The sequence below is a fragment of the Castor canadensis genome, chromosome 13 (assembly GCF_047511655.1).
Source record: "Castor canadensis chromosome 13, mCasCan1.hap1v2, whole genome shotgun sequence".
NCBI classification, from domain to species: domain Eukaryota; kingdom Metazoa; phylum Chordata; class Mammalia; order Rodentia; family Castoridae; genus Castor; species Castor canadensis.
Window position 1 is genome coordinate 77,753,434 of NC_133398.1, and position 15,693 is coordinate 77,769,126.

General features: G+C 35.8%; 1 protein-coding gene across 1 annotated transcript in view; it reads left to right on the top strand.

The window, feature by feature from the left end:
- Rorb (RAR related orphan receptor B) overlaps window positions 1–15,693 on the top strand; it is a 185,095-nt gene that overhangs the window by 122,548 nt on the left and 46,854 nt on the right. The window contains exons 2-3 of the mRNA XM_074052052.1: window positions 5,177–5,262; window positions 9,739–9,880. Coding sequence (XP_073908153.1) covers window positions 5,177–5,262; window positions 9,739–9,880 — 228 coding nt within the window. The remainder of the gene's footprint in view (window positions 1–5,176; window positions 5,263–9,738; window positions 9,881–15,693) is intronic.

Consider the following 15,693-nt stretch of genomic DNA (forward strand, 5'->3'; position numbering starts at 1 on the left):
CTCTCCCCCGCCACCTCCACCCCTGCCCATCCTTGAGGCTCCTGTCTTAATGACGCACAGTTACAGTGGAACCAGGTCTCAAGAATTCTTGCCCCATTATCATTCTTCAAGTCTGTTGTTCTATGACATCAGATTTTGTACCTAAAGAGGTAGATACTTGTCAATCTGCCAGTAAGAGAGGGATAGAGTACAAACAGAGATTTTAACTTGAATTTGTCACAGATGGTGGGTGAGATACAATTTGGGTAGATGAGATACAACTTGGCCTACTGCGACCATCTGCAAAGGGATTTTTTAACCAAAATAGTCATCTTTATTGGAAATTTTTACATGTGTAAATTGTGCTTCACTCAGACATTAAAAGATTTAATTGCTCTGTCCACTTTTAGCATAACTGTAAAGTTATGGAAAACAGAAAGTAACAAGTCCAGCGTCCAGGAATGTAACCTGTGCTATGTCCAGGGATAGAATGTCCAGTGTCCAGAATGTATAGCCTGGTAGAAGCTTCTTATTTCCCTCAAGGCCAAAAAAAAAAAAAAAAAGGACTAAAACAAAAGATCCTGCAAAGTATAGCCCCAGACCAAAAGCCAGAAAACAAATATAGGGTTTACATCGCACTATTTTCAGATCTGACCTGTCCCAAGTTTTTTGGTTTTTGCTTTATTTTATTTTGTTTTTGTCTTTGCAGGTGGTTTACATGGTAGAAAGAATTCCTGACTAGTAGTCTGATTCATTTAATTCTGAAAAGGATCTTATTATGTTATTTCAGAATCATGTGGGGAGGGGCGCCTTTCCAAATTATAATCCTCTTTCCCTTCTCAAGATTCAATTTCTTCTTTTCACCCCAAATATGAAAAACCAGAATTTTATAAATCCTCTTTTATAAAAACAAGTGTGCCAAATCTCTTACTTATACCAAAAGGCAAAAAAAGTTTAGGATCATGATTTAAGGAGTCACAAAAAAAGCCTCCTTTAAAAACATTGAAAACAAAAAAAGAAGTATGAACTTGTCCCTGTCCTGACTTATAATACCCAGAATATAAAAATGACCAGGTAGAGTTGGAAGAGTTGAATTGGTGAGAATGGAGCCACAAGAGCATATGTAGTAGAAATGTTCCTCTAACCAGAAAGTACTGAAAAGGTTCAATGTCACCACCAATCCTACCATGATTTTAGGAGTTAAGATGTTTTGGTACACCAAAGTGATTCACTTTCTAGTTAACTTGTTAGTCTGGATTAGTTTATCCAACCTTGGCACCTGCTATCACCAGCAGAGGTTCAGAGGGGGCAGAACTGAAAATGTGTACATTTCCATAAGCAGAAAGAACTGAAACTTGGTGAGTTTGTACAAAGTTTGGCAGGGGGCTCTGAAAAGAAGGAACCTTCCAGGCATGCTGGGGAGAAAGAAGTTCCAACTTCAACAAGGGAGACAAATTCAATACATTCCTAATTGTTGAGAAGGATCTGTTTGCTGAATCATGGGATTTAAAATTAGTTGTACTTCACAAATAATTTTCACGTAAGGTACAGTAATCCAATTATTTTAAATCTTTCACAACAGTGACATGCTGAGAATATTGTTTTTAAAAAAGGAAAAATCTATATATCATTGCTTCTATAAACAAAAAATTTAATCGGTATATGAAACTTTAGCTATAGTCTACAAAAAAGGATTGCCAATAGAGAAATATAAACAAGAGAAAAATACAAGAAATAGACAAAATGGAAAATGAGTGAATCTCAAGCCATCTCTCAGGGCACTTCGGCTCCTCTAAGTTTGTCTCTTAAGAAATGCATGTTGACTAAATCAATGAGTCAAGCAAAAGTTAGAGGCAAAGCTCCCTCCCTGATTTCCTTCTGTCATCTTCATTGTCACAGCTGGTGAGGTCTATGCCACCAAATCCTCCCAAGATGTTCAGTTTGAATCCATGACAATGGGATGCTACAAGATCTACATTCACTAAGACAGTTCCATGGGAAGTTAAGTGTAATGAGATGGCAAGCGGGTTATCTATAATTATTATAAAATCATCTTTAAAAAAACAGGTATCCATTTGTATGGTTCTTGGCTTCTGGTGATATTAAGTCAGAAGCTCTGTCAAGCTCTGTCCTGTTATAATGGCAAGACATTTAGAAATGGCAAACACTGGAGCAATAATGTGATCTATTGACTTAATTAATATCTGAAAAAAGATTGTATTAAAGATGTGCTTTTTAAAATACATAGTATGAAGTATAAAGTTGTAGCTCAGAGCAGTTTATTTTTTCAACTGAGAGAAAAGCAAAATGACTAGTACTTTAAATTATTTAAATTTATCTTCTTCTCTAAATAAATCTCAGGTGACTTGTTCTACTATAAGTAAAAATGGTGTTAAGGTTTCCAAACTGATAACCCCTTCTCACACACAGCAAAACACATAGACCCTTTTAAGTGACTTCTTTAAAATGCTGTTAAAGTGTTTGTGGCTCTTTAGGATTACATATTAAGCCAGGATTATAAATATGTATAAATATGCAGATGCTCTATCAAATGTTCCTGATCTCATTTATACTTCTGAAGTTGTGTAAGATAACCTTTGTGCCTTTCAAAAATGTCTTCTTACACCCTAGGGGGCAAATTACCTCTATTTTCATTTCCTTTAAAGTTAAGTCATTTTATAATTAAGAACGCAGATTCTCCCCACGTGTAAGCTACTCCCTGGGGAGTAATTTATGCAAAGAGAGCTTCTGACTTAATATTATATAAGCCAAAAACTATACAATGGATACCTGGGATTTTTCAGTCGATTTCATAATAATTATAAATAATCCACTGTTTTAAAGGTTATTGCTGAAAATTTCCATAGTATGAATAACTTATAGTGTCATTCATTAGGTTACTTTAGAATGATGAGATATTCCCTTCAAAAAATAAAATAAAATGATGAGATCTTTAATAATGGGATAGTGATATGGATTGTGGTATTTCTTGTCCAAAAGCATTAGAAAAACCAGTTAGCAATGACGATGACAACGATGATATAACGATGATAAAGATTGCCAGTCTGTAACTCTTGGCTTTTTACAAGGTTTTTCAAAATGATGTATCCATTTAATCTTCACAAATCTATGAAGTTTGTTGGCACAGCTTTATATTTACAAACCATAAAACATAAATTCATGGATTTTTATCTTAGCCATGGCCCAATCATTAGATTAAGGACTGGAATCAAGGAGGAAGAGAACAGAATAGCATCATACCTCATCTCCTTCCCCATCACAAAATCTTGAAAATGAGTACTAATTCATGTAATCTGAAAGCTGAAAGAAGCAGAAGCCAACAAATATAGTTAGTCTAATAAGTATTTTAAGTCTTTCTAGATGTTTTATCATTAGCTCTTTAGATGGTGCTCTCAAAGTAAGATAGGAATCCCAAATTATATTCTCACTTTGTTTTTTGTAAGAATCAGAGAATGAATTACTGAATAAACTATTGAGAAATATGGCTAATTTCTGGTTATCACTTCTCATGAAAACTCAAAAAGCATCACCTGAGTCCTAGGAACAGAGTATTGGAATTTTTTATTATTAGTGAATATAAAATTGCACAAAATAATGGATTTCATTGTGACATTTTCATACATGCATATAAAATATTTTACTCATATTCATCCCCATTACTCTACCTTGAATGTTTTAGTTATAAAGATGACATAAACTTTCTGTGAAATATCTAATTTTGAAAGCTTAATGGGCTACCCTAAAATTAAAAATTATCTTTTTAATGTAAAATAATAACAAAAAGAGGATAATATCTTGCATTTATTTGTTTTGTATATTTAAAACTGAAAAACTATAAAAAAGTATGTGAGTGACAGATTGATGTACAAAGAATTTTGAGGTTTATTTTGCATAATTATTTTAAATTGGGAGAGAAAATAGATCTTATTGTGCATAATTTTAACAACTCTGAGATAATATCAGAGACATAGGGGATTGCTATATTCTAAATAACCTCTGTGACAAATTCTTAAAATCATCTTTGTAGATGTCTACAAGACATCCCACCAAATTGCACACATCCAAAATGGAAATCCCATGCTCAGTCATATTCTATAAACACCTCCCTTTTTGATAAGCCTACTATTTTATCTCACTTCCAGGCTAGAAATATAGAAGTCACCTTCAATTCTTCATCAGTTTCCATCCCTTCTTCCATCATGTCATCTCACTTCTAACTTTGAATCATCTTTGTACACACTTCTTTCTCTCCCTTTGTACTACCTCTGATGTAACCATCTCCTAACACTCACTTCAGGAGTGGCCATTAGTTAGCCTTCTACTTGTTTCTAGGAGCTATAAACTCTGACCTCATCCCTCTATGCATCCCCTCTATCACCCAAACTTCCATTACCAGCAATTTATTGTAGGATTACAAACCATGATTACTCCAGACCTCCAGTCCTTTTTTATTCAGTGCCTCTTGCTTTCTCTTCAGACTAACAAAATTCCACCCAATCTTCAAATTGAAATGGCTTCATCTTTTGAGTGTTAAATTCACACTCAAAAACAGCATAATTCTTTTTCTCTGATTTATCCATGTATTAATTTTGTTTTATCAATTTGATTATTAGACTCATTACCATAGCTTATCCTGTGTCATCAGTCTTTGATCTCTTAGTGGAAATAGCATTCTCACTAAATATTAAGCTTGTTCATTTTATTGACATTTTCATAAGTAAACATCAAGCCACATAAATGTATAAAGTCAACATGATTCCATGCCCTGGTTTTAGTTTATTTGCTTATTTAAAATATTGAGATAAAGCATGTGAAACTCTAAGTGGCATATTTTGAGTGGAAAATAAGAAATCTGAAGGCTTGGATTCAAGAAAGTCTTGTGTCACATTATTTCAAGGTCAAGTTTACAAAAGAGAAAACAGTTTAGAAAACTTCTAGTTTCTGCTTATATTATTTTTAGTATGAGAAAAACAAAGCCAACAGTGGTGAACGCATGGCCTTTCGTTTAGAAGAAGCTTGGGAAGGCCAGTCGAATAGTAATAGATGGTCCCCACTTTACCAGTCCCACCCTATCATCCTTAAACACAAACATCATGTCAGGGATCAACAGGGAGGGCAACAGGAAGGAGAAAGAAGACAACTTTGCAAACTCAAAATGCCTTTTTTCACCTTTCAGCACAAATCGAAGTGATACCATGCAAAATTTGTGGTGATAAATCCTCCGGGATCCACTACGGAGTCATCACTTGTGAAGGCTGCAAGGTAGGGACTTTCACAAAACACTGTTCTGTGCTTGCCCCAGGCACCTGTGTGCCTCACAACGTAAGTGGTGACACCTTAAAGAAAGTCTGCTAAACAATGCTTGTGCCTGCCCCTGACACTCAGAAATTCTGGTTTGGTGATTGATTGATTGATTCTCTGTTCTTTGCCTTTTACCTGTTTTTGTCTTAACTGGTCAGCTGCTCCTTAAAAAAAGGATGTTTTCTTAAAGGTTTAAATTATTCACATTTACAGAGATATAAAAATTGACTCTTGCTGCTTTTGCCATATTGTCTCAAGTAAATCCACAGACTTATTACTATATAACAGAACTAAAGATTAAAATAAAGACTACAAGCTAATGGGCATATATTATGTGTCCATCTGAGAAAGAGGAGTCATGTGATAGCTACAATATACATACAACCATTCTTTATTCTCACATTCTAGAAAAAGAAAAGTGGAAGCATGGAATGTTAGAAGTAAACCATATGATCCCAAAGTCAAGTAAAAGTGATCCACAACCTCTTCAATTCTCAATGAAGTCCTGAGATAGAAACAAGATTATGTCACTGAGTGATGTCACTGATGTAGTTAGTAAAGAGCTAGCCAAAACCACAAAGTTTTTCACACTCGGTCCAGTGCTCCCTCCAACTCATTCCTTTTAGTAAATTGTTTCTAAAATACAGAGTTAGAGCAATAGTTAACATAATTTAGTTAACATAAATTTAATCTAAAACAAAAGAAATTTTAAATTTAACAGTAAGTTTTTTTAAATTAATCCTTAGAAGGAAGGAGTGAGAAACTAAACAGAGAGGGGGAATCAACGACTAATTTGAAGGCCCACATGTAACCAGAACAAATAAAATGTAGCTACTGTCTGGGAGGAAATGGTGATGTGGTGGAAAAGTTATTGGGAAGAGCAATTATATTTCTGGCAAGATACAAGTAAAGTGAATCATTCATTCAAGGGTGGTAAACAGAAGAGGTAGAGTACAGTTGTAGATTATGGGATCCATTTTTTTTCTTTCGTTTTGGACAGGGAAAGGAGGTGGAGACAAGGTCTCACTCTGTAGCCCAGGCTGCTCTGAAACTCACTATGTAAAAGTTAGTCAGCAACCATCTTTTTTGTCGTGCTGGCAATTGAACCATGGCCTTGTGTGTGCTAGGCAAGTGTTATACCACTGAGCTACCTCCCCAGCCTCCTAAGGGCCAATCTTAATCTTAAGAGAGTTTTAAAAGGAATGGGATAAAACATACCAAAACTGTCATATTGTGGTATTGTGTGAAACATTGACATTCACGATAGTCTGAAAAAAGTATGATTTCTAGAATTGAAAATGCAAAGAAGAGAAAAATAAATAGCATAAAGTGGGAGCAAGAGGAAACTCAATATACTAATTTGCTTTTGGGAGGATCAGTAATCATCTGTATTTGAACCCCATGAGATGTTCCTTGTATTCTGTTCTTCAGAACTACAACTAAGAATGATTAATGCCTCTTTGTTTTATGCTTCACTGGATTGTTATTGTTGCTGTATTACTATACAGAAATGTAATTAGCAATTCTACTCACTAGTTTCCCAGTCAGTACTTATCACTAGTTCCTTGAGCTTCTAGGCTGTATAAGATTCAATGTCTTATTAAATGATCTAGCGTATTTTTTTAAAAAATTGTATATCATCTACCTTAATGCAATTGTTTTCAATAAAAGAAACAAAGCCAAATTATAAGATGGCAATCTTTTTACCCTCCTTGAATAAGTTATTTCTTTCCCGAGGCAGATAAACAAATAGGGTTTTTTTTTTTCATAAACCCTGGTGATTTGGGGGCTGGCAGAATGGCTCAAGTAGCAGAGCACCTGCCTAGCAAGCATAAGGCTCTGAGTTCAAGTCCCAATACGACCAAAAAAAAAAAAAACTCAAAAAACAAAAACAACAAGTTATTCAGGAATCCAAACCCTCTTCACTGAAGGCATTTCTACCACTCTGCGGATTGTTCTGTAATTTCAAGAGCTGTAGGCTAGTTTACCTAACATCCACTAAAACTGTTTTTAGATTAATTCCAAAGTGAAAATATTCAATGTATCATTGGATAAGGCTTATTTGGAAAATGTCTGATTTCAAAATATGGACTTTATTTATGTTAAGGAGAAAAACACTTAAAACAATAATTTCTAAAAGATGTAAATACTGAACAAACATATCTAACATGTCAATAGCCAAGTAACAAGTGTTTCAGCTCTTGTCATCTTCTCATCATCCAGGGCTGGGGATGTGGCTCTAGTAGTAGAGCTCACACCTATCAAATGTGAGGCCCTGAGTTCAAACCCAGTGCCATTAATCAATCAATCACTCAGTTAATAAATAAGGAAGGATCCACAATCAGAGAAATTATGCTAATACTCTGAAGACTTCTCTAAGGTTTTACTCAAAATGATTATACCCTATACTATTCTTATTTCACAGAAACCCATCTATTTGTGAATATGATACATTTTCTTCAAATAGAAAACTCAAGAAATCTCCTTCAGAATTAGATGTCCATATCAGCAAATTTTAATCAGCTTCTGTGTTTCTATAACTGTTTTTGAGTCAATATATTCGACCCATTTTAAATAACATCAATTCAGTTCACACACTTAATCAATTCCTTTTTATTCAAAAATGTGAAACAATCTCTTTTTCATGCCAAAAACTGCATTTGCAATAACAAGCAACAGATAAGTAAGAAATGCGTCATAATTGACATTGAACTGGCCTTAAGTTAAGGCTTGTAACTGTGACTTCAGAAAAATCTTTTCTGTCAGCTTTTGCTAATGCTGTAGTATCCAAAGATTAAAAACTACTCAGTTCTTTCTTTAAATGTAAGTTTCAAGTTGTCCTTAATCAAGACCAATGCACTGAGATAACGCTCTTTGATAGTTTTAATGGTTTATGAAGCACCTTATATCAACCCCTGGAGCTTCTATATGATCTCTATGTCAAACTGGACAATCAGATGTCTCTCTCTGTCATCACTGGTCCAGTAATAAATGATACGCATGGAAATGTGAAAGTGAAACTATTCCTTGTTGACTGGGTTTGGGCTTACACCACAAAACCAACTGGGACTCTCTTTTTCTTTAAAAGATCCTTAGCCACATGGCTATTTCTAAGCCTCCATCCAGGTCACCAAAATCCTCTTCACAGAGCCATATTGTAATCCAAGACAAAATGAAAATCAGTATATAAATCCTGTCTTTAAAGCATTGGTAATTTTTTACATTAATGTTGATTTTTAACACACTTTGTTAAAAATATTATTTTCCTAATTACCAGACTTTTTTTGGTGAAACATAAAGTTCATAGCCAAGGAGACTGCCTCACCAGTTTCACTTAGTTCCAGTCCTGCTGAAGAAACAGCCCTCCTGTGGAAACAACAGGTGTTTAAAAGAAGTTAGAGGACCCATACCAGACCTCTCAGAGGCTTTCTACTTCCAAAAGCTGATATTGTGGATTACCTTTTCCTAAGTTTTTCTTCGTACATCTATTTTAGACCATTATTTTGCTCTTGGCACTTTGCACTTTGACTATTTTGTTGTAGGTAATTCAAGAGCAAAGAGTGACTAGGGAAACTGGTTACAAGGGAGAATGAAGGAATAAATGATAACTTTTATATCTCTGGAGAAAATGCTTATTTTCCACAAGAGGGGAAATGAAACTAAAGGAAGGTGACAGATAAAGAATTGAAAAATAAATCTTTATCTTTAGACAAAGGCTGCAGATTTAGAAGGGTAGGGTTTGGTCCCTGGCAGTTTATTTTGTACCAGAAGGACCCAAACATACTTGTATGAAGATCTATATTCAATGACCTAAGGGCAAATCATTTGTTCAGAATTTACTTATTGCTTATTTTTTCTTGAAGAGTTTGTATTCAGTAGTTCCTTTACTCAAAGACATGGTTATAAAGTACATCATTGGTATAAAATAACTTTCCAGATACATCCTGGCCAAATTGATTTTTTTTCCAGCTGGCGAAAAATGTATCTTAGAAACTAGGAAAAGAGTAGCACATACAGAGGACACACTCTTCAAGGCTGGGCTGCTACCAGAACCCTAAAGGGCTCACTAACACAGCACTTGGCTCTGGCCTTGACCCCTATGCCCCTCAAATTTCATCATATTTCATTTAGCAGTGATACACTTCTTTTCCACTCCTTCCACACTGCTGTTGGGGGGAAGAAACTCTGCAAAGAACACCACAGTTCATAAAGGTTTTTAGTAAACATTCATTGAATGAATGAATAAATGAAGATACCATTGCCTCGCCAGATAGCACGTATTTTCTGCCCAGAAACATCTGCAAGCTATCCAAGAAGTATTCAAAGTGTTTTAAAAACTAAACTCAGTTACGGTCACTCCAAAAAAATAAAGCAAGTGTATATGTTAATATTTCCCTTCTTGTAAATGTTTCCCTCCCCTTCTCTTTCTCACTCTAGGGATTCTTTAGGAGGAGCCAACAGAACAATGCCTCCTACTCCTGCCCAAGGCAGAGAAACTGTTTAATTGACAGGACCAACAGAAACCGCTGCCAACACTGCAGACTGCAGAAGTGTCTTGCCCTAGGAATGTCGAGAGATGGTAAGGCACTATCTTTCTAGGTCTCACTTTAGGGTTTTCAAATGGATGTTTTATTACAGGATATTTAAGCCACAGGAAGAATCTTAAATGTGGGAATTGGGGACAAAAATTAAAAAGCAAAAAAACAGTGCTAGTAGTGAATTAAGAAGCAAAGAAAGGACATATAAAATATAGGATTGCCTAAGAACTAAGAAAGAGGAGGTTTTACTATGACTTCTGGAGAAGCTGGTGCTCTTCAGGTTAAGTGAAAGTCACACAGTCTGAAGGTCACCATCTGTCCAGATTTTTTATAAATGAGGGGTCTTCTAAGATGTGTGACTTTCAGAGCTAAAACCAGAAAGTCCCAGGAAAACAGGGGCCATTTGGTCACTGGGAAGGTCTAACTGGTATGCAAGTTTCTTGTGGAGAGCAGAACATGCTTCTATAGGAAGTTCAGAAACTCAGCTGGCTGGTCACATGTCCCCAGAAAAAGATCAGGAATATTCTGAGCTGTGATGAAATGATGAAGAATATGACACACATGTGTGTTCCTCCTTCACACCTAACCAAATGGGGGGGGCTGGCTCCCCAACTAAAATTTTTACTTTACTGAAAGAAGATGAATAAACTCAAACAAGATGAACAAAAAATTTCACTTAGCTTTTCTTCCATCTTTAGTCATTCACATACAATATTTCTTTCCCTACCGACATTGGTCATAGCTGTCTTGTAGCAGATTATAAGTGGCCTTGAACCCTGGTCCATTTATGTGTTTCCACTGTATCCTGAGGATCTATTTAAAATCAGGCACCTAAATGCTTGTAGACTGAACCATGGAATTCTCTTCCACCTGGAGACAGAGACACAAACAATGCCCTTGGCACTTACTCTATTTTCACATATCGATAGATTCTGGAACCCTGGTCATATTTCTTCTAGTCAAGTCAAAGTTCAGGGTAATAGAGATATAGAAAAAAAGAAAGAAACTTCCAAGTTAAAAAAAATAAGAGATAATTAATATGCACTGTCCCTTAGTTTATAGGGGTTTAATGAGTTATTAGATTACCTTTTCTCTAATTCCCAATCAATCTAAACTTGTCTTGCACAAAAGTACACTTGTAAGACAAACTTGTGGAGCAAGGGGGCAAATCTGGACTTGAGCCCTTCAGTTTATAGGAAGCTTTTAAAACTGCAGAGATTACACTTTCAAAATTTTCCTATCAACTAATTTTTTATTTTATTGGTTTTCCTGATCTCACTACTCACATAAATTTACACCTAGGGTAAAGTTATAGAAGTGTGTACTTCTATAGAACTAAGGCAAACAAAGTGGAGAGACAGGGTTAAATGAATCTCTGAATTTATTTAGTGAAAATCTTTAGCAATTTGAGTTGATTTCGTACTTCATTTCTCCCATGTGGAGGCAGCATGCTGATTGAAAGTATCTGAAAAGGTCCATTGATAGTTGTGAAAAAGATAAGTCATTGGGTATATTTATCTTTGCTATTTCTCCCTGAAATCAAGGGAGTATCCCTTTGGGGAAGGCTGGTCTTGTGGGTTTGTCTGCCAAACAGAATGATGGACAAGAGATGAGCATATGGCCCAGCACAGATTCAGGGATTTAACAACATCATTTCACAAAGTCTAACAGATTTCTGAATTCCATGACATAAAAGAATTGTGTTGGGAGAGTAGAAGGGTCACTTAATGGATAAAGCCACAATCTGTTCTCAAGGAGGAAAAAATTCACTGCAGCACATATACCCCTATGCAAATAAAAACAATATAGTGTCTAAGGAACCTAGAGAGTAAAGGCAATGCCATTTTAAATGAGGTTCAGGATCACCTTCCAAAATGCATCCTAATCATGTCATGAAAAGAAATGATTGGAGGAGAGGATGGTAAGAGAGGAAGGAACTTGAGAAAACAAAAGTAATTATTCTAAGCAGGAGGAGGAGGAGAAAAAAAGAGGAGGAGGAAGAGGAGAAAAGGAGGAGAAGGAGGAGAAGAGGAGGAAGAACAGGAAGAAGAAGGGCTTCAAGCAGACAAAAATAATTATTCAAGGAGAAAAGCTCAGAAGAAGAAAAGGAAGGAGGAGGAGAAGGATAGGGAGAGGAACAGGAAGGAGAAGACAGAGTTCAAAAATAATTATTCTAAAGGGGAAAAGCTTCTTTACTATGTCATAGAGAGGAAGTTGGTCAAAATCATGACTTTGAAGGGTACCTTACACCAAATAAATATACAAATATCAGGGAAGCTGATTAGGCTTTAGCTGCTACTGATAAATAATGCCTAGTATGTGGAATTAAAGAATCCAAAAGCCCTGAAGTTATAATTTATTAGCTATGTCTAGTCAGGGACCAAGCATAACAGGTAGAGTTTCTCCTGTGACGTTTTACCTATCCTCCCCATCTGCTGACTAAGCAAGTACTTTCAAAATGTGTTAACAGTAGTACTAGAACCCAGGCAATTTGCCCTTGTGCCTAACTTCTTTCCACAACCTACTACCTTTCCTCAAAGATAAAGTGGCATTCAGTTTGCTCTGTGCATTTGCTTTCTGTCCCATATGCCTGGCTCTAGGAATATCTACTTCACCAAAACTACTTGTCCAGGTGTAATGTAGTAGTGACTAGAAATCATTGAAGGAGCAATGAGTTCATTTTTAGTTACTCTAAAAGCTTCCATTCCATTTAGAATCCCACAGCCCCCATAAAAATGAAGTGATTTCTGATATAAAATTGTTCTTTGCCTGTGTGGAATTGAATGAGGGTTAAGAGCATATCATGAGCAAATATCATCATCACTGAATATTTATAAAGCACTTGCAATGTATACAGAATTGTGCTGGTTTCTTTAAAGGGTAGCAGTTTAACAAGAGGCTGCCTCTATATTCAAGTGAATGCTATTAGCAGAATAATTCAAGTTTGAGAGGGGCAAACATCTAAAATTTGTGCCATTCTCATCAATTGGTAGTGATAAGAAGAATGCAAATGTTTGAGAATATAACCCTAATATAATCTTTGTTTAAGTAGGACTATGAATATAATAAACGTATTTATAAATAGTGACGGGATTATTTATACACCTAGGAATTTTGGTAGGTATATTTTCGCCATGCACTGTAATTTTTCCCAAAATATGTCACACTTTTATTTCAGGAAAAGAGACATAAAACCACAACACCAGCTCATCAGTGTTTCTGAAACGAATGGAAAATTCATTCTGGAATACTATTATAGTCACTGTCAATGAAGTCCTTGATTTAGGATGAAGTCTGATAATTCTAAAATGTAGTAGAGCTTTAAGTCGTTTCTAAATATTCCAGTTGCTCAGTGACCTGAGAAGTTAGTTGATCACTTTTAAAAGGCATAGCTCTTCTCTGTTGAGTTTATGGATATTTAGCAGAGCAGAGTTCCTGGCAGCATACTTTTTTTTTTTTGACATTGTTAACTTTAATTATGATGACTATGGTTAACAGCACAATTCTGCATGCGTCAGCTACAGGTCAGTTCTGTGGCACTGCTGACCATAGTTGGCCTTGCTTGGATGACTGAGGAGGCTGAACTGGCTTCACAGATCTTACTCTTCAGTGAGCTAGCTCAGGCAGGTTCTCACTATTGTGAGAGGCCCAATCACACAAGCCCTTTCCAAGTCTCTGATTTATATCACACTTATCAATATCCCATTGACCCAGGCAGATTACAGGACTATGGGTCAAAGGATGGGAAGTGGGCATGCACAGAATGAAAGGGCAGGGCAAACAGATATGGGGAAGAACATGGAAGAACATAGGTGGGAAGAATCCAAGGTATTAATGCAATCCGTCTTCTGTAAAATATATTTCATCTAGATATAGACTATATAGAAATCTAAAGCAAGAATTAAATGGAAAGTGTTTTTAAAAAGAAACATTTTGGACTCTGTGTTGAAAGAGTTTCTCATTTTCAATTTTTAATTCTTATGAATTTTAAACAAATAAATGTCCCTACTCTACTAAAATATGTCAGAAAGTAGATATACTCCAGCCTAAACAAATATTTAAACCTATAGCAATAAAAACAATCTTTGTATTCACCTCTATAAGTGCAATAAAGAATGGTTCTGAACATACGTCAATGTCATCAAATAAAGAAACATGTCTTAGAGATAGGAGAGTGTCTTCAGAATCAATATTTGTTGTTGTTTAATTTTTCTAATGCAAAAAAAGTTTTTTCTCCTACAGAATAGCATGTTGTAAATTATTTGGAAAGATTAAAAGTATAGAAAAAGATTTCCCTAAAAGTTATTGTAGAAATCATCCCATAGACAAACTGGATATATCACTGCAATTAGTAATCAAATAAATTTATCTCTGTGAAACTTAATCTTATAAAGACAGTGTCTCTACAAACCAGGTTAAACACAGTGATCTAAATGGTTCAAGACCCAATAAAAGACACAACTGCTAAGGAAAAGAGAGTTTGATGGGAATTAATCTGATTGTCTTCATTCAGAAAAATTACTGGATAATTACCACTTGGTTTTCCTACTCATGCAGTCAAATGTAGGATGATTTCTGAGAACAATTAAGGAAAAAATAGGAAGAGTTTGGGCTTCTCTAAATCCAGCCCTCATATTCACAACCAGCAAGCAAGGAGGAAAATGCATGCCCCTATACCTGCAAGCATATACAACACATCCATTTACTTCCTAGTAATCTTAACTTAATCAGTTAGCCAGTCCTCTCAGTGGGAAAGTGCCTGTGAAGTGTGGTCTCCTTTCTGATTATCCCATGCTCAGATAAAATTTGGTGGCATTGTACCAATGAAAGGAGAAAATGAATTCTGAAGAATTTAGGGAGTAAATGGCAGCACCTTCACAGCATGAATCTTCTCTGTGAGCTCTTGAGCACTTCACCCGTTAGTTATTCTCAGAGGAGTACGAACCCTAGTGACTGAATCCAGGAACAAACCCTTTTTCTACCTTCCACTTCCTTCTTTCTGCATTCTGGGAACTCCCAACAGGTGATGAGAACATTATCACCAAAGAAGACAAAACAAACTCAGAGGAGAGGTTCCAAGTTTGTCCCACTTCCACCATTAACATGAGCTGAGTAGTACAGAATCCCTCAAATTAGGCAGCCCTAAGACTCAGGATGCTCACATGCTAAAGGGAAGTTGGCAGCTCATGAGGTAAAATGTCAGTGTCTGTAACAGTTCCAGAGGTTAAGCTCCCTAAAGTGAGAAACAAGACATCAAAATGCAAGCCTCTTGTATTACTTGGTGACTACTTGCAAAGCCTCGTTCTTATTTTTCTTCAGAAAGACTATGGATTTTTCTGGAAGAGATAAGCAAAGTAAAACTTGGGACTAATAGGATGAGTAGGATAGTTACTGTTAGCTCACTTGCTGGGCATTGCATGCACAAATTGCTGTTTTCTAAAGATTCTTATCTTTTGCTACCAAATCCAGCTGAAGGCAAATGATGTGGTTTACTTAAAATTGTGTTTCTCACTCTGCCATACATTCTTGGTCTACTCAGCATATTATTTACGAATAGGTCTCAAAGTGAAATTATGGGGTCCTTCCCAAGAACCAAGTAATCCAATTGCTTAGTGGAAAAATTTGATAATGATTGTTGGTGAACATTTTAATAGCAGATACAATTTGTTGGTTTTGTAGTGAGTGTTTGTGTATATGTGTGTTTCACAAGTGAAAAAGAATAACCAGTATAACTTGTAACTTCATGGCTATAACAAATGCATGCACTTTTTACATATCATCCTGACATAGTCCCATAATTTGGATCTTAAATGTCTCCCAAAAGCCCATATGTTTAAGGCTTGGTCCTCAGCTT